Genomic DNA, 19,906 nt, shown 5'->3' with positions numbered 1-19,906 from the left:
AGTTAAAAATAGTAGAAAAATGATGAAAATCGATGATAAATAAAATGCTTACAACTATTACGGTGCTATAAAAATTGTCATTCTACGCGTACAAGAATTGCTTTTTAAATGTGTATATACGTGGGAAGAGAAAAAAATAATATTATGTCAGGAAAAAGAATCACTCTAACAAGAACATTGCACAAAATACATTGTGACATATCATTACAAAAAATGCAAAAAACAAATTCAGTTACGATAATAAACTATCTTATTTTGCTACGTCCGTTCGATCTGAGAAAAGAGTAACGGCAAGCCTTGCAACATCCTTTTTTGAATACTTCCATCTCGCACTTGTGCTTCGCTTCTTGACTTCCACTTCGTATTTTCCAACAATCCAATAGCACGTCTCGGCATTCCTTTTCTAAAAAAATTATTTTTTTTTAAATTATCGTCCGGAAATGTAAAAACCCGGTTTTCCAAACTACAAGTAGGTAAGTACATTTGATAACTAACCAACGTCATTTTCACTGTCCACATCCTTGGATTTGTTTTTGTTGCAAGAAAAATCGTTGCAGTGCCTCCTGCTCGGTGGCCTCTTTTCCTCGTCGCACTCCAACACGCTCGCGTTCATGGGAATACCATCGGGTCCGATGCATTGAACCTTACGTTTTTGGTAGCCTCGTCCACAATTTCGGGAACACTGGACCATTTACATGATTAAAAATACATCTTTTCTACTTATCATTTGAAAATGAAGAAATTCTTTTATTCCTTCATTCGGTGCTACCGTTTACGGTATACCAAAGTTTCTGTGATATATCTTTCGTAGGCAACAAGTATTTATCAAGTCATTTGGCTAAGACGAATAAATTGTATACTCTAAACGTTTTTTAAAATTTTTTTATTTGAAGGAGACTAATGATGTCGATCAACTTAAAAATACAATCTACATAGGCATCTTAAATAAAAAAAAAAGATAGATTATAATTACTCGAGTCCAGTCTGACATGAACCAAGTGGCATTGCAAGGCGGACCCATGCATCCCCTCGTTTGTTCCGGTGGATTGCCCTGGCAATTGGAAGGCTGCACGACTTTCAGGACCCCCAAGAATTTGGAAACACAAGCCACCTCTCGCGTCTCCATACCCATGTCGCACGAAGAGGAACACTAGCAAAGATGCAACCGTATTTGTATACGTAAAAATTCTATAGACATGGAGTAATTCGTCCTTACCTTCGTCCAGGGCCCGACGAACCACTGTCCGCACAACTGCTGGCTGACGCAGATTTTGTTGATCATCGGCATTTTGTCCTCGGTGCAGGTGTCGTTTTTCGTGAAATTCTCGCAATAGAGCCTTCGCGACATCATACCCGAACCACATTCGGCTGAACACTGAATAAATGGTAAGTTGGTCATTTAATACGAAAAAAATAAAACAAAATAATAAAAAATAACCCGTACGTGTCTTGAACGGAGTGTCAGCTTTTTTTACAACCGCGTCAACACTTACGATGTACATTCGGATTTCGCGGATATACGTAAAACGTAACTTTAATTTTGACAAAAGCCACCGTCCTTCGATAATTTACCTATGCTCTACCAAAGACCTAAAGCTTAACTTTCTCAAAATTAACGATCACGTTATCTCTTGCGCGAAATCGTTAAGACATTAAACCCTTGATTTACCATTGCAGCCCTCAATTTGCATATTATAGTGGACAAAGGTGGCGTGTGGCCATTTTTATAGTATACCTTACAAAGTGAAAGATCTTCTGACTTACAAAAATCATAAGCTTTTTCCAACGTTTTGCCAACTTTATTGAACTTTATTGTATCAACCTTATAAAATACGCAAAATAATTAAATTGTGTATAATAATAATAATAAAAAAAAAAAAAAAAACATGGAATACCTCGTCAGGCCACGCGCTGTACAGCCACGACATGTGAGTGAGGGCCTCGGGAATCTCGTTGCCAACGACCGACGTGGCCTTGCAGTTGCCCATACTGCAAGCTTCCTCGGTGGCTGGTTTGTCCTCCGCGTTACAACCCTTTCCCAACGCATTGATGCAGGTGACGAGCCTCGTCCTCGTGCCATTGCCGCAAGTCACAGAGCACTTCCATGTACATCATGAAATTAACAATATTGTTTATTTGAGGTGTACTCTAACTGGACCTTTGGCGAATCCCACAAAGTATCGGCGCGGTATAAGTACAAGTGGTATAGCCAACAAAAAAAAAAGACATTCGTACCGGTGACCACTTTTGAATTTTCCAGCGTGGCGAAGGGCCCAATGTTTGTTGCTTGGAAGCCAGGCTGGGCTTGGCCGTCGAGTACATGTCGCAGTCGGGCATGTGGCAGGCTTCCACGAGGGCTATTCCATCCGTGGACTGCGAGGCACAGTTGCGATCGTCGAGGCGGATCTTCAAGCTGTCCACCATCTTTTTGATGCAGTACAGTTGGCGCGTACGCGTGCCGTTGCCGCACGTTACCGAGCACTTGCTCCAAGGGGTGCCTTCCCATCTGTTTGAAAAAAAAAAGAAAAAAAGAAAATGAGTTTGCGCTATACTTTGTATGAGGGGTTGTCTGTAAACTACGTGACTTCATTTCGACCACAATCTGACGGCCCCCCTATGTAGTCCAATGTAGCTTTTACTTGGAACGTTGCTTTTTTGATATAACGTTTTTTATGCAAATGAAACTATGTCGAACTCCCCATGTCCCCCCCCCCCACTGTCATTTTGTCTCTTTTTCTGGTGTCTTGACCACGTAGTTTATGTAACAACCCCTAAATTCGCTATATGTTACATATTAAAGATTCTTCTTGCCCTTACTGAGGCTCGCAAGGGTTGTTGTTGCATCCCACGGGCTCTGATCTCGGTTTTTCCAGTGACTCGCACTTCTTGCTGGCCACGTGCTTTCGAGTACGTTGCGTCATGCAAATGTACTTTTTCGACTGAAAACCTTGGGCGATAAAAATGATAAATGTTTGAGAAGCCCAGGGGGTAGAGGTTCTTTGGTGAATGAATCTATTTGAACAATTAATCGTTTTTTAATCGATTTGTGCAAAAAAACATGCTTTTTTTTGTTTCAAGTGGGGATAGGGGGTAATTATGAAAAAACATCGTCGAATGAACACGTATTCATTTATTATTCATCAAGATACTTTGATTCATCGGAAATTATACACACTTTTTTAACGATAGTCATTAATAATATATAGTTACCACCACCACAGGGCTTGCTGCAGTTTGCGAAACCAGTGGACGTCCACATGTACTTTTTTCGCCGCCTGCGTTTCTTCGTCGGCATCGGCGTCGACGATCTCGTTTCGTCCCTCATCATTATGTTTTCGGATATTGCACTGAAAATGGGAAACTCTTGTTTTTCTGAACCATACCGATCGATGTGACGTCCATTTGTATCTTATGTTTAAATCAATTTTTACCTTTCCAAGTGTGGCGTTGGCAAGACTTCAAGATCGAAAGGTTTGGTAACGACTAAAGCAACAAAATAATTTTACTTAAAGATTCCCCGTTGCCGAAATCCACGCGATGGAATCCACGTAGAGGCTACGCGAACGCGTCTTCGTGAATGGTTGCACGTGTAACTAATTCCACGTGGACTTCAGAGACGGGGTTCGCAAAACATACGAAAAACCATTTGAAAAACCATTTGAAAAACTTTTGGGAAATCACCTTTTGGAGGTACAGTTGAGATCGTTGTGAGATGGTCGGGCAGCTCGTATTGGTAAAAAACTTCTGGCTCGCCATGTTGGTATATCAGCTACAACAATTCGTTTAATTCGATGAATTGAATCGAAAAACCCGTAATTGATATGATCCACGTACCATGACGTCGACAGCCGAGCTCAGAGGGCCAGGGGCGTAAAAAGTTTCCGGGGTGTAATCGTTACGGCGGATGTAGACGAAAGTCGTTCCGGCACCCCTGTACTTGCCCGACGAGACGATGTTGTAATCCTCGTTGAACAGGTAAGTGCCGTTTTGTAATCTCACGGCTTAACGGACAAAAATCAGTTTTCCGTTATACGTCGTAGTTCGAGACAATAAACGTTTTATTAAAAATACATATACCTAAAAAATTCCTTGTGCGAGACAATTCCGTTACGTTGATGAATTTGGCGCCCTCTGGTATCGAGGTTACAAGATAGTAGCCAGGTTGGCTTGGGTTTTTCGAAAAAATTCCCGTTTTTTGCCCTCCCGCCTGGACCTGTATCGAACGCTTAAACAATTTTGAATAAAATGAAATCTTATGCATCATCCGATTGTACAATTTTCCCTAGTAATACTAGGATACATTGTAGTGAGAGGGGAAGGGGGGGGGGTTACTGTAACCACTGATGATTTTTCAGGGCGTGATGAGTCGAGACGGGAAAATGGCAATAAAACGCGCATCGTGCGCGTGAATGAATGCGATAAATGGGAAGAGTCGCGCCCATATAGGTATATGTATTTACCTTTCCACCGGAGTAATAGAGAGAGGAGGGGACGGGGGGCATTATCGCCTGAACTGAGTATAACATGTAGGTACTAGTAGCCATTACCACTACAACTGTAAATGCTACAATGTGCCAACGTGTCTTATTCGACCGGTGATTATTGTCATTATCATTCATATTATTGTCTGGGATGGCATCTGTGTCGTGTGTGTATATAATATATGTTGTAAATGAGTGACAAGAGAAATAGGAGTAGTTGGGGAGGGGGCGTTTGTTTATATATATAGGCTCTATGAAAAGGGAGAAATAGGGGGACACGGTCAATTATCCGTGTTTTACCTGTCCGATGTTCGATTATGTGGGACAATTTTTGCGTCTGGCGCATTGTACGTATGAGTTGTAATGGTGCGATTGTTTGCTTTGAATCATCACTTTTACAACTTTTTGTGACGTACAACTTAGTTGACGGATAGAAAAATTTACAATTAAGCATTATATATTTCGTTTTTGAATTCTATGTACATAAAAAGTATATAAAGTTCTTGATCAAACAGCTTAGAAAAAATTGAAGAAAATTATAATATTATTTCCAAAAAGATTAATCAATAATTGGCGTTCACTTGTCTTTTAGATTTGACAACAGTAGTGTGCCATCAGTAAAAATAATAAATAACTTCAGACGTAAATAAATTATAAATCATTGAAATCAAAATAATTCGGGAACAATAAGTCCTATTCACGTCTCAAATGTACGTATCAATCGGTAAACCTTTTCACCGATAACAATCCTATCGGCGCGTGTTATTTAAGAAAATCCACTGATTCTCCTGCATCGTCAAAGCATCAACAACATTTTCCAGCACATCTCATTACGCGCACGCAAAAATAACAGGTCAAGAGACGAGCGAAAGTTCGGCGCATCTTTTTTTTTTTTTTTTTTTAACACACGTGCATGAATTATTTATATATTACATGCACAAAGCGCGACTTTTCAGACTCCGTGCTACTTGTAAAACCCTCGACGATAACGCCTCTCGCGTGCGTCTTCTTAAGAATACCTAATCGCTCGCTTCGTCGCCTCTTATCTCTTTTCGTCCGAAGTCTCAAATGTTTTCCGAATACCTAGCATATGTTTTTTTTTTTTTTTTTTTTGTTTTTTTTCGCGAATTCGAAAGCACACGAGCGTGTCTCTCCATCATATACCCACGTTACGTTGTATTCTCATACGTTTGCTCTATTTTTTTTACGATAAATTTATTTTACTGGATGCGTACGTGACTGACCTATGTACCCTTACTGTTGAACTGTCAATCATTTTTTGTACGTACTTGAGAAAATAAATAATAAATAGTATATATACCCTACGTGTGCAATAATTTTTGATAATCCGGATGATGGAGCCGATGGGGGATTTTTTCGCGCAACAAAGCCTCTCGTCCGCGACACAATCCGAGGGCACTTAGCGAAAAGCCGATTGGGAACGTATAAGTATGTGTGCATCAATAAAGAGCAAATAAGTGTATACCTCCGATCGATATCGATGATAAAAATAAGTATATATATACGGGTACCTACGGTGTGTAAATGTATACATGTATACATACACATGGGCGAAACCGCGCCCATCGCGTCACACGTCACGTATTTCCCATTTCTCCTTTCCGACGCGCCTCGATCCGCCGTCCCAAGTGTCCTCTCGTGTCTTTTCGCCTCGGATTAGACGAGAAAGTGGTACTTGTGATGCTGGGCTCGGGTGTACGCGTAATTGCATATGAATGGAAAAGTGTCTCCTGCATCAAAGGGGGGGGGGGCAGTCAAGTTGAAAAAAAAAAAAAAATGCCATGCAATAAACACCGTGACACGATGAGTTGGGGAAAAGTGTATGTGCGTGTGGCTTTTCAGATGGCAAAATGGTTAAGTATACGTGGGACGGGAGAGGGGTAGGAATTTGAATAATGAAAAGACGTATCACTCGCGGGTGGTATTAACTATATATGAATAGGCTTTGTAATTCATTCGAGAGGGATGAGTCGGCCAATACATGGCGAGAGAGCAGTGACCGGAGAATCGAAGATGTCGGAGTTGGCTTTTGGGTCTTTAAGGTGTATCGTCATCCAAAAATGGTGCATATGAACAAAAATCATCATTGTTTCAATCACTGTACTGAAACGTTGGACTCGCAACAAGTGAAATCAATTTCAGATGTTAGAGTTTATCCTATGGTGTTTGAGATAAAATAGTTATATATATTTTTTTTCTTAACGAATTTTTTTTTTTTTTTTTTTTTTTTTTCATTAGAATTGTAACGCATTGTTTTTACAAGTAAAAAGTTTGTTAAGCACCATACTGTAAGTATTAGTTAAACAAAAAAACTTTTACGATACATAATTTATTTAACTGTGATAAATTTATGTAATTATAAGAAAAAGTAGATCCTACAATGATACAAAATTAACTTCTAGAGATGCTTGTGTGAATGTATGAAATAACTACTATTAAAAACTTTTTTGTAAATATTATTCATTAAAACGAGTTTAATTTAATATTTCACATAAAATTCATAAAATTGCAATAATATTTGATGAATCATAATTTCATACTTATGAATCTACCATATAGGAACTAGTATCGATTGATTTTTATGAAAATAAATTGAAAACGTGCTTTATCATCACTTGTTTAAATTATATAATTAATATACATTAAAAAAAATATCTTTTGTGTAAAGTCGTGCAGACAATTTTTCATGGTGGAAATGGCATTTTTATACGATTCTAAATTAACTTTATGAGATTCCGTAAAATTCTTTCACGATTAACCACATAACATTATTTACTTTGTTAAATTCAACAAGTTCCCAATAAATATTTTACTTTTCTAATAAACGATGAAGGGTAATCTTGCAATAACGTACCTATACGGTACCGTAGCATTTATAACTAAAATAGCTGATGATCAGGCTGAATTACTCTAATTTTATACGAGACATTTTGTCATGGATATATTAAAAAATTCTTTGATTTCTCTATCTAATGATTGCGCGTGTGCTTCAACGAAACAATAAATTACAAAACTTTTCACAACGTACAGGAAGGAAGAATTAAACGCAGATGCAATGTGGGCATGTATTTTTCTATCTTGTCTTCGTCACATTCCTTTTCCGGTCAGCAAAGATCTTATTTCCGGCTGACTTTGCTCATGCACACTTACAGTGTATTATACAAGGTATACCTGCGTAATATACATATAACACAATATATTAAGAAGCGGAGGTATAAGTAGAGAGAGAGAGAATGAGATGTACACCAAGTTTGAATCGATGAGTGATTTATTACCCGAAGCGCAGGATTAATCTTGTATGGAAACACATGACCAAGCACGCCTGTGTATATAAATATACATACATTGCCATACCAAGATGATGATAAATGTTGGATGATGTTACGTGCATACTCGCATACATATATATAAGCGTGTAAGCGATGGTGATTGGAGTCTTTTGTTTTTTATTTATTTGCACGTCGAGTCAACCCTACGAGATGGTTTTCTAGGGACCGCATATTTGCGATTTCGGCAATTGTGTCTGGCAAAGTGTTTTAAACCACGTGACCAGTTGATAAATTATCACATGACATTGACGTGATAAGCGGTAACGTTTTCGTGCAATCACTCAAAATGGTAAATTATTCGGATGAATAAAATATATGGGTCGGGACCGCCTGAAGAGATCGGAAAACAGATGTGAGCTGGTACGAAAAAACAGTTATAAATAAACGTAAAAGTGGTCTAGTACGAGATTTTTTTTTTTTTTTTTTTTTTTTTTTTTTTCCCATAGCGAATCAGCACGAGCAAGGTATACTGGCATACTCCACTCGTCTTATCTGTACACTCTTCTAGTACTCTCAAGAAGTCTATAAAAAAAACTTCAATTGGGCTCCCTCTCTTTCGTTGAGACTATAATGTAAGATTTATAAAGGAAAATGAGTAAAAATAACGTGAGAAAATTTAAACAATTTTCATTTGTAATTTAATCCGAATACATTTGATGTACTGATCAAAAATATATACGGTAATAACGTGGAAAAATTTCTGAAAAATAAGTAATAAAGTTTAGGGTAACAATGACAAATGGTGACGAGTACGATAGTTATGAGTTAATATTTATTTAAAATAGTAAAGGTTGCTATAAACAGTCGCGCATTCAAGCATATCTGTAATGTTTACTGTGTGCATCTAATTTGCTTTAATTGTTGATGTTACTCATGGCTAGTTGGTATGTTGTTTTAAAATCACATTATACAATATACAGATTATTTATTGTTACATTTATAATTTTATTAATTTTTATTACTGTAGTTTTGATTTAAAAAGGGTTGCCTTTTTTCTAACAAAAACTTTGTCCACTTATTTATATACAATTAAGAAATTTAAACAGTATCACCCGTGGATTCATTTGTTATCAAATTATTAATTTATTTTGAGAACATAAATTTGATTTTTCCAATCAACAAAAAATTGTTCGAGTGAAATAACATTTTAACTGTTATATTCCCATTTTATTTTTATTCGATAATAAATTGATGATTGACTTCCTATTTTGTGTAAAAAGTTGTTTCATCACAATTCCAAAAAATTGCCATTAATAAAATTAATGTGCCATTTCTACAATGATATTGCACCTTTTGATAATTAATATATTACCTTGAAAATCATGGTTTTATCGAAAAATAGTTTTTAAATTGGGAAAAAAAACTAGATCCTGAAATGCATTTTTTAATTATGATATAAAAAGTCCTTGCTCTTCACAAACAGTCAAAACTATTTTAAACAGAAAACAACTAGAAATTGACGAAAAAAAAAAAAAAAAAAAAAAAATGAAAAAACAAAAGCACATAAGATTAGCTCAAAAGCATGTTGGAAAACAAAAATTTACGACAATCGTTACTCGAACACACGTTGGTGCAAACTTCGAGTACCGCGACGCACAATAAAATGCAACCCCAAACAACCATTCGCTGAAGCACGCGAACGAGAAAAAAAAAAAAGGAGAAACAAAATATGAGAAATCCTCAACTTACTGTCAGCAGTAAAATCAGCAGCACGTGGCATAAAGTACTGCGTGGCATTCTGGAGGGCTTCTCTAATTCAACAAAAAGACAAAGAAGACGCCCAAGGAGGAAAAGGAGAAAAAGACGCGGTAATAGTAAACTCTCGCGCTCGGCTCCTTCAGCCCTGCTGCCACTTCATTTCTCGGGCCTGCACTGGCACTTACTTTATTATGGTCTTTTTTTTTTTTTTTTTTTTTTTCTCCGACACTTTAAGCTTTTTACATGGCAAATTTTAATCGCCGACTGAAGACAGAGGGTCAATACAACACTCGAAACTGTCTGGTATCGCAGAGAATACTTGGATTATGTTTTTTAGTTTTGTTCTTTAGACCCGCTCAATTTTTCATAGGCAGTGTATCGTAGATTTTTAAGAAAAAGGTTAATCAAACGTTTGTTAAAAAAATTATTTTCTCGCACAGAGCAACGTTGTAGTTTTTATAAGCGAAATCGACTTGTTACTCTATCGGCGTGGAAACGATTTCCTGCGCTCTTCCGTAGCGTGTAATTTTCGCGCAATCAGCTTTAAATTTTAGCTCTCGAATGCACCTTCGTCGAACAGGTGCGATGCAGTCCCGAATTTTTTTTTTTTTTTTGCGAGCACTGTTGGTGTTGAATTACAAGCCGAGATTACTTGTCTGTCATCCCGGAGTAACAGTACGATACACATAAAATAAAAAAATTAATTGGAAAAAAAGATTTTTTTGTTTTAAATTACAAAAAGTGTGCTGCAAACAATTTACCATAAAATAAAAAACAAAATTTTTTTTTAATTCTCTCTACGAGACGATTTATTGAAATCAGCGCACTGCCTGGATTTTTTTTTCCTCCTTTTGTTGCGAGCTTGAAAGAAAACTGGAAAATTCGAGCACAGCAATGAGAGCGCGAGGTATTGGGCGATGGTAAATAAGAGCCGACCCTTTCGAAGCCGAAGCACTTTAACGGAGCTATGACGTTAAACTGGCGGCTCGCGTTGCACGAGTTCCGGCTTTATACGGTGTTTGCACGCGTACAAAAAGAGAGAAAGAGAAGAGAGAGAGACTTAATGCGCGGCGTCGCGGCTACACCTGGTAAATCGGTGCCTTAATTATTGTTGCATGGTTTGTGAACTTTACGAGGCATTTTTTTTTTTTTTTTTTTTTTCTTAATTTTGAGTGAAGGTTCATTACACATAGCTGTCACGAGTCCATCGGGTGATGGGTTGCTGGTGTTGATTGGAATACTGTGCTTTTTTTGGTTTGCTTTTGTTTCGGGTGACTTTTTTACGCACGGTTTATAATATTTATCAATATTTTTCTGTTACCATGGATGTTCTTCGTATTATGTTTAATTAACTATTCGTCAAAGAAATGCTCGGTTAATTGAATTAAAATTAAAATTTAATTCCTAAATTTATCTTCAAAAAAACTACTGATTAATTCATCCAGTTTCAGGAGACTCCTGGAACTGTTTGCGTTTTTCTTACAATCTTACAGTTCCGCATTTTATGAAGAAATAAACCAAGGCATGAGAAAATACAGATTTAATTATTTAAGCACACCGATAAAAAGACAAAAATCTTCCAAATTTTGTTTTAACATTTATAGCTAGAATTTGATGGTTATTCCTGAAAGATTTTTTCTAAGAAAATTTTCTAAAACTCGTAGCTTCGTTGTATGTAAAATATCCTGAATAAATGAATCACATGATCCGTTTTATTCGCACCTCGTCGCAATTTAAAATAACGCCTTTTTGTACAAGAAAAGAATACATCATAAACATAGCCCCTATTAATACATTAATACATTAACCCACAATCTGTAAACATTACAGAATCGTGAATTATTTTGGCAACTTAAGGGGGAAAAAATTAATTTTCTACCCAAATACATGTATTTTATCAGTGTATATAATATACATTTTTTTCTCGATTACCATACGTACGAAGGAAAATTATATTTTCGCGCTAAAATATTTGATTTCTCAACGAAACATTATATTAACAACTAAAATTTTATTTTCAACCAAAAGTTTCTTCCATCAAGAATAAAATAACTTTGTTAGTTGAAAGTTTTTTCAATTGATAATGAAATTTAGTTGTTAACTGAAAGTTACTGCAATTTAGAATTGAATTCAACCAATTTTTAATTATTAATTGATCTGTAACAATAAATTAAAATTTAATTGTGTTAAAAAACACGCGGTATTTGTATAGTATTTGTCTCTCTTAGGTCGGGTACGGTTACCGTACGTTACACTATGACTCTTGGAAAAATTGTAGGAGCATTAGAGGGGTTCACATTAATTAAAATTATTGAGTTCTCAGTTGCTCGAGATTACTAAGTTACTAAGCATCGTACTATCCGTTTTTCTTGTACGTAGTATGTACGTGTGAACTAGCCATATAGCTGAATTTGTTATTATGGACCAAGAGTTGGGGCCCAAGGGTGGTCGAAATCTAAACGAGCCGCCACTCTCACCGGAACCGAGAAATCTCATGATCCGTGGAGATCCGGAATATTTTTTGTTATATTTCGTTCTGGTGAAGAGTTATGTGGTAATTAAAGTAGTAACATGTAGTCAATTTTATAAACCAGCTGCAACTTTGACCAACGAATAGAATATAAAAAGTTTACAAATTTAGTGCCATTTGCGGCTAGATTAGAATTTATTTTCTACTCGAAATTTGACCTTTAAAAAAAGTATCTTAGATTGCTACATAACTCTTCACCAAAATAAAATATAATAAAAATATTTCGGATCTTTTCTAATCATACGATTTTTAAATTCTGATGAGTGTGGCGGCTGGTTTAGATTGTCTACTATCCTCGGGCCTCATCTCTTGGTCTATTAACCGCGAAGTATGAAATCCACCAGTGAAAGAGGTTATGTTACTGGAACTGGCCAATAGAAATTCAATTTTCAATCTTCCCGCTTAACGTGCTCAACCGCGAATAGTGTGCAGTAAGCAGTGTTCACTCCTTCATTCCGCCACTTTCTGCACTTGCCTCATTTTAACAATGTTTTCTTGAAGGATTTAATTGTAGTTTAATTATTAAATCAAGGAAAACTTGAAAATTCGCTCATGAAAAATTAACTTTCAAAAGAGTGTTGAAGAAACTTGGACGTTTTGCAACGTTTTCAAGGAATTTCCAATACGGATGTATTGTGAGTTACTATATATTTACAGTATTTACTATACTTGCAGTACAGTGCATAGTACATACACACCCAATGTGTTGTGCACGTGTGTATAAACTAAACTTTAATAAAGTGAAGTAATATTTTGCAGCAGATTGCAGATGTATACCTAGAGGTTAAGTAGAGTGAGAGAACACAAGATTCATATAAGTATTCAGTACATGGTGATTATTAGATAGGAGAAGATGGTTGGTTTTACAGAAGGTGCACTTGTGAAGAAGCTTATGGAGCTTAATGCCTCGCAGCAGAGCATACAGACCCTATCCCTCTGGTTGATCCATCATAGAAAACAATCCTCAGTTATTATAAAAGTCTGGTTCAAAGAGTTCTGCAAATGTAAGTATTTGTTTCAAATTCTCTTCCTTTTTTAAATTTTTTTCTCGTGCATATTAAATTTTACTCCGTAGTTTTTATTTTAATAATTTTAATCTAAACATATGATATTAAATGTAATCTGCGTTTATGTTGTATAGCTCAAGTTCGTTAACTTCTTGACTGCTACTGCTATCTAAAGCGCCATCCATATTATCAAATGCAACTACTTTTCCGCTACGCGCGTCTTTTAAAAAATCGAAAATAATACGATTAAAATAAAATGAAAATTTTTTTAGATAAAAAACATCGTGCATGTATAGATTAATCAAATAATGTTTAAAATTTCTTTAAAATATATCTTTTTTTGTTTTCCTTGCATGCGTCATTGCAAACTTAAGAGCCATGAACAACTTAAAAATGTCAAAATCCAATATCACAACTAAAACGTTGCGTACCTGCTTAGCCAAAAAATACGTTATATTCTAAAGTATCTTACATCTCGGACTTTGAGATACTACAGCGTAAAAAAATTTAAAATTCAACACGAAGTTTCTATCCATAGATAAAAATAAAAATTTGAAGAACTTTACATTAAATTGTTGATATTTTTATTTGTTTTTTAATATCCTACACCCACGCAATACTTTGAAAAAGAAATATGGTGGTTTGCATAAAATGACCCATGTACACAAATTAGCGTTTAGATAAAAAAAATCACTTTACCTTACACCAGCATATATTTTAGTATCTTCTACCTTTATCTTCAGACTTATCTCATACCATATTTATATTCCATCGACATAATAATAATAATATATGTTCAAAGCATCCTTTTAATATGTAGAATTTTTGTTATTCAGCTAAGGACAACCGCAAATTAATATTTTTGTACTTGGCAAATGACATCATACAAAACAGCAAGAAGAAAGGTCCTGAACTCAGCAAGGCATTTGCTTCTGTTTTACCAAAGGCATTTGAGCACATGAAACATTTTGACGACAAAACAAAATATAAAGCTTGTAGGTTAATAAGTATTTGGGAGGAAAGAGGAATTTACGATAAATCACAAATTACAAGGCTTAAGGCAACATTTTTCGATCCCGATTCTGAATCTAATGATGAACCTGGCACACCACCATTGCCACCACCAAAGAAAATTCGCAAAGTCGAAAATGTAAAAGTACTTGTTCATTTAATGATAAAATTTTAACGTTTTACTTATTTTAATCCATGGGGATTCGTTTGGATGTTGGTATACTGACAAATATATTTTTACAGAAAGAAAGAAAGGAACGAAAAAGATCGGAGACTGAAGTTGAGGTCGATGGTACCAAAGAATTGCATATAACGCTAAGTCCACGAACACCAAGTGACGATCCGCCTGAAACTGAGGAAGTCATCAAAGTTATGATGGTAAACTATAGTTACAGTTGATACGCTCTAGTAAAAATTACTGATAAACCAATCGTTTCAAATCATTAGTTTACTTTGATTTCAAGCTTTGACTATTCACACACGTAATTTCAAAAACAAGTCGTTTGATCAAACTTGAGTAAAAAAATTAATAATTTCACTGCAGGACCTAGAAAATGCAGCCTCATCAGATGCCGCAGTAAGAGAGCGCATAGCATCCTTGCCACCAGAAGTTTCCCAGGAGTCTCTTCTGGAAAATTTAAAGGATAACATGTCCGCTGAACGTCTTAGTCTGGCTGTAAATGAAGCGACAGCTTTGCTTGACGATTACAACGGTAGATTGCAGGCTGAAATGAAAGACAGAAAGAGATTGTCTGCGATGCTTAGGTATTACACTTTGTCCCAGCAACAGCTGCTGCAACAGGCTGAGTCAAGACTAGAGGTATTTCATTTCACTCTTTAATTATTTGATTTTACTTCAGATCGATAAGATAAGGGAGTTTGAATAAAAATCTTACTTATTTCTTAGGAATACAAACAGAAACTAAAAAAGACTCGCGCTTTGCGAGAAAAAGTCAAATCTCATGTTCCTAATCTTCCGGATTTAACACAACTGCCAGATGTCACAGGTGGACTGGCACCATTGCCTTCAGCTGGTGATCTCTTCAACATGTAGTACCAAACGAATAACTACGAGAAGAAAATATTAGTGTATTCATTGCTGCGGTGACTAAAACCAAAATTTTTCATATTTTTTAGAATTCAAGGAAAAGTATTTTATAGGTAAAAATAAAACTAAGATGTTAATGTAGAATAGAGAATTGAATGTAGATGGACGCAAGAGTGTTGTGCTGTGTGAGTGCATTTAAAAATTCGCGAGATCCAGTAAAGAAAGTATTTTTAAAAGTTTTGATTTTTTATGAAAGCTTACAAAGGCAAATCAAAAGATTATCTACAAGTGTTTAATTTAAAATGCATTCTTGTAGAAAATTTTGTCTTGACTTTTTGTACTTTTTTACTCACTTTACATGGAAAGGTTCGCAAATAGTTTGCGAATATATCCAAGCCATTCTTTATGAGCATCTGTATATATTTTTATAAGTATTTAGAAACTCGTACGAACAAAGTTGCAACAAAATTGTACAGTTTCAACAGAGAGGTTATGTTTTGAATTGCTATGTATGCCACTTAATTTAGGAACTATACTGTCATAGACATGGCTGTCACAGTAATCTTTTCCAAGTTTACCGAAATGGAAAAACTCCTTTTTTTTGTCTTTTTTTTCAGGACTGAATTATATCAAATACGTTTTAATTTTTTTTTTTTTTTTTTTTCAAGTTAACACATCACAGTGAGATTTTGGATATGTTAAAAAACATTATTTTTTTTAGTAAATATAGGTGTTACAAGTGCTTAGTTTGGTTACATTTTGTTACATTGCTTAAAGATAAAAGTTCTTTAAAGCATACATTTTTATAGAAATAACGTTGGTTTAGGCAAAATACAAATATTTGAGTGATTGATCGAATTAATTATTCAGCCACTCATCAGACGGAATGTAATTTATTTTTCACAAAATTATACCACAAACTAAGTAAATTTGTACATGTGTATACTCTAAAGTATATACTTTATAGACTTTTTGTATGATTTTGATCGATTTTACAACAAAAAATTCAGAAAACTTGCCAATTCAATTAAAAACCTTGTTCAGAATCACTTCATGTAAGAAGTATCTTTATCATACCTTGAATCAAACTTTTGTACATAACAACAAGAATATTGATATTCTATGTGCTATAAAATCTGTAATAACTTAGTATAAAATTCATGCATTGTTTTGTTATTTGTATGATATTCTAAGAAAGTGTTGGAAAATTTTAGGTTCAAAGTGCATACATAAATATATTTTTTTACTACTACAAATCAATTGTTTACTGTAATTATTAGTAGACCTTCTCCAATAGCTTACCTATTTCCATTAATGTAAAATCCTCGATGTAATTAAGTGAACCCAATGAGCTATCCTTGTTTATGCAACCCAGCAATATTGTCAGAACATCTTTTATTTAGCTACTTTTAAGTCAAATACGATTGTTTTAATTATAAAATTATTTTCAAATTTATATTGGTACTCTTGCAAAGACAGAAAAAAAATTCAATTAAACCGTAATTTCTCAACTTTAAAATACGTAGGAACCATAATAAATTTGGTTGGAAAATTAAGGTTCTTATTTGTTGTGAAACGGGGTGAATCGTTCAAACTTGGCGGTTTCATCAGAACTAAAAGATATATCCGGCGACTGAGTACCAACAAGTGATTCAGTTTTTTCTACTTGCGGTTACCGTTGCATCAAGTTAATATAGCTTGCTCCCTTGCCAATTGATGAGTTTCAAGTTTGTCAAGCATTTTTTATTATTGTTGATTTTTGAAAAAAGTTAAAAAGTACTGTTTTCCATATGAATGAACATTCGAGTAAAAAAATGGAACCATCTCGGGTCAAAACTTGAAGTAAAATAAACAACACCAAGTTGTTGGAACAAAAAAACCAACTTGTCTAGGAACCAAAGCTTATAGGCTGGTTCTGTAAATACCCAAACACCCACGGCCATTTGATTTTGTCTTCAAGCTTGACTTGGCTATGATGTGCAGGAAACAAAAAAACAAAAAAAAACTCGTAAGTATTTGTACGAAAAATCTAAAAAAATTAGCCCTGTATGGTAAAAAAAAAAAAAAAATTGTTTCTCAACCCCATGCATACGCAGGTGACATTAAAGTAAAAAAAGGAGGAGGGAGCATCGAAGCACACGTATACATATGTATATACACACACGTAAAAGCTGCAGTAACGTTCAAACCATACCAACCCCCCCGCGAACTCTCGTGACAAGCGAAAGACCGTGTCAGAGGGTAATCCCATTGGCGGAGGCCATAGCGTCGCGACATGCCGCCCTCATTGGCTGGCCTAGCTCTCGTGGGGGGCGTGGCACCCATGCCCCCCCCCTACCCCCGGATAACCAACGCGCCCCACCCTCCCGCGAATCTTTCGACTATTACTACCCCTTGACTCTTTCTCGCTCCCCTATATATATATGTACCACCCCCCCACCGTCCCCCCCAAAGCTCTCTCTCGGAGAGACACTTTGTGGGCAGACATCGCGGCCGTTCGATCTCCTTATGGGGTCGCCCGAGAACGACACCTTGATCGGGAGCCACCGCGACCACGGGGCTGCTACAACATGGCGGAGTTTCGTACACCCGGATGGCCTTATTTATATTCGTGACTCGTGACTGATGTCCAACTCGCACATGATATTGGGCTATTCGTAATATTTTTCCAGGGGTCAAGCTTAACTTTGTCTCGTTGATTTTTACGATTTTTTTTTTTTTTTTTTTTTTTTCCATAATCCATATATGTATAGTGCATGCACTGCAGTAAAAACATAATGCCGAAGATGGGGCTGCAGGGGGGTGGGGGTACGGAAAGTGACATTCACAAAGAGCTGGGAGATAAAAGGGATGAGGGCTAAATACCGAGGCGCGCGCGAGCTAGACGCGATTAAGGAAGCGTGCCTCGTTGGAAATCAGCTAATATGATTGTTCCTTCTCGTGCAGTGTAGGTATGTGTATATATATATACCATAAACGCGGTGGAAATGTCACGGGTAAAGGGGGGTACGTAATCTTCAATAGGTGCGAATGCGAAAACAGGATGGAAAACTGTACGCGTAGACGTTATGTTGGAGGTGCTCGCTGTGAGCTTTAACGATGTGAAATTAAAAACACACATTACATTTAAACGGAATTAAACGGTGAATCGGTATACTATTATACAAAGAGATGGAGATTACCTCACATCTCGAGTAGGTGAGATGATTTTATATCGGTGCATGTAGTACCGGTACGTGTCGATGCTATGCTCGTCGCTGAAATCCTACATCCCCTTTTCGCACATTATTCATATATCATGAGAAAATTGAAAATGCTCGTCGAGGTATGTTGTAGATTTTGCTTTATGTGTTGATCAAATTTTGTGTGTTTTGTTTTCTAATGATTCTAACGAGTGTTACTATTTATAATAAATATAACGTTTCTTAAGTGATGCTATTTTTATATAATTAGTAACAAAAGGGATGAAGGTACGGGGAGGGTTGAACTTGTTCGAATTATTTTAAATGTGGGTAAAAATTATTACGAAAAGGTATAAGGAAAACGTTAAGTTTTTAAAGAAAATTATTACGACGAGTTATACATTTTTGCTACAGTATACTTAGTATAGTTGTATCGGATGATAAAATTGAGTATACTCTAAGAGTTTTAGAGGTTTTTGGATATATTACAACGTCATTTACGTAGCAAAAATAAAAATTTGGTACACAATTGTGTTTGTGTGTTTTTTTTGTTAGTCGAAACAAACAATTAGTCTCTAAATCATCCATATACCAATGTATGCAAAAAGAGGAAAAATGGGCGAACCCGCAGGGATACCGTCGTCAAAAGGAGTTTTGCAATGAGTACAAATTCTTTTACAACTTTTCTTCAAACTCTTGATGATGGCACGAAGAGAAACATTTGAAATATATAAAATCATGTTTTTCAGAAATGACGCTGCGAGTTGTTGAAACGTGTGAAAAGTAACAACGAGAATTCGTTAAACATATTACACGCATGTTAAAAAGTATAAATATTGGAATCAGACTTTGTGATGGTCGGAAGAGAGTGCGTTGCCTCGTTTTAAATGGGCCAAAATACAGTGCATTAATTTACATTTATTCCACATTGAAAAATCATAATTTTCGTTGCACGATATTGCAACAACTCCCATCCCAACTGGGACGTCCCTCCCCGAAATCCTCTCAATCTTTCACTCTCCAATAATGAACCTCACCTACCGCGCAAAAGTGAGCAAGCATCATCTCTCCGCCGAGCTAAATTAATACTTCCTTATTTTTCACCTCCACCACCCCCCTGCCCAGCCCCCCACTCGCAGCAGTGACAGCAACAACCCCGACGGTGATACAGCACTCGATCCCCGGCGTCCCGAGCAACGCGCGCAAGCTCACACACCACCACCACCCCCGTATCAGCCGTGTGCGTGTTTTCCATCCCCCGTACGTACGAGCGGAGGGCGCATGCGCCAACCCCCTCGCGAAAGACGAGTCACGTTTGGCCGAGGAAAGGGCAACAGGAAGGAGGAAGAAGAAAGGGGGGGGGGCGACGCGGCACGTCAAACGTGCCGCCGCGGCTATAGGTTAAATCCTACAGCCCTCTCTCCCTCTTGGCCGCGCTTCGATGTACTTTTCCCTTTTCGCCCTCTCTCTCTTTCTCTCTCTCTGCACCCCCCCCCTCCATATCACTTGTCTCTGTGTTGTACGCGTGCACGAAAGAGCGAGCGTGCCTCCTGATCCCGCCTTCGCGAGAGCCCGGGGGTCGCGGACCAATGGGTGGCG

General features: G+C 36.6%; 2 protein-coding genes across 2 annotated transcripts; one reads left to right on the top strand and one right to left on the bottom strand.

Moving 5' to 3' along the window:
- Positions 1-60: 60 nt before the first annotated feature.
- LOC106639021 (thrombospondin type-1 domain-containing protein 4) lies at positions 61-4,544 on the bottom strand. The gene is made up of 13 exons (XM_089588921.1): positions 4,461-4,544; positions 4,078-4,225; positions 3,835-4,001; positions 3,682-3,769; positions 3,432-3,483; positions 3,211-3,347; positions 2,818-2,947; positions 2,236-2,506; positions 1,896-2,099; positions 1,217-1,375; positions 974-1,150; positions 502-682; positions 61-424 (listed from the first exon to the last, which is right to left on the bottom strand). The coding sequence occupies exons 1-13, from the start codon at positions 4,542-4,544 to the stop codon at positions 246-248; spliced, it is 1,977 nt and encodes a 658-aa protein (XP_089445047.1). The 3' UTR covers positions 61-245.
- A 7,995-nt stretch (positions 4,545-12,539) lies between these two features.
- Positions 12,540-15,407, top strand: LOC106639062 (regulation of nuclear pre-mRNA domain-containing protein 1B). The gene is made up of 6 exons (XM_014352499.2): positions 12,540-12,694; positions 12,819-13,063; positions 13,903-14,216; positions 14,321-14,455; positions 14,622-14,897; positions 14,985-15,407. The coding sequence occupies exons 2-6, from the start codon at positions 12,913-12,915 to the stop codon at positions 15,129-15,131; spliced, it is 1,023 nt and encodes a 340-aa protein (XP_014207985.2). The 5' UTR covers positions 12,540-12,694; positions 12,819-12,912; the 3' UTR covers positions 15,132-15,407.
- The last annotated feature ends 4,499 nt before the right edge of the window (positions 15,408-19,906 follow it).

This window comes from Copidosoma floridanum, unplaced genomic scaffold, assembly GCF_036245765.1.
Source record: "Copidosoma floridanum isolate Cflo_tuat_1 unplaced genomic scaffold, Cflo_Japanese_pri ptg000007l, whole genome shotgun sequence".
Lineage (NCBI taxonomy): Eukaryota > Metazoa > Arthropoda > Insecta > Hymenoptera > Encyrtidae > Copidosoma > Copidosoma floridanum.
The sequence above is the reverse complement of the archived record's forward strand: the minus strand, read 5'-3'. Positions and strand labels throughout refer to the sequence as shown.

Coding starts and splice junctions, on each gene's coding strand:
- LOC106639062 (XM_014352499.2), top strand. CDS start 12,913: ATGGTTGGTTTTACAGAAGGTGCACTTGTGAAGAAGCTTATGGAGCTT. Junction 13,064..13,902: donor GTTCAAAGAGTTCTGCAAAT/GTAAGTATTTGT, acceptor TTTGTTATTCAG/CTAAGGACAACCGCAAATTA. Junction 14,898..14,984: donor AGGCTGAGTCAAGACTAGAG/GTATTTCATTTC, acceptor CTTATTTCTTAG/GAATACAAACAGAAACTAAA.
- LOC106639021 (XM_089588921.1), bottom strand. CDS start 4,544: ATGGCTACTAGTACCTACATGTTATACTCAGTTCAGGCGATAATGCCC. Junction 3,484..3,681: donor CTCAACTGTACCTCCAAAAG/GTGATTTCCCAA, acceptor TTGTTGCTTTAG/TCGTTACCAAACCTTTCGAT. Junction 2,948..3,210: donor CAGCAAGCCCTGTGGTGGTG/GTAACTATATAT, acceptor TTATCGCCCAAG/GTTTTCAGTCGAAAAAGTAC.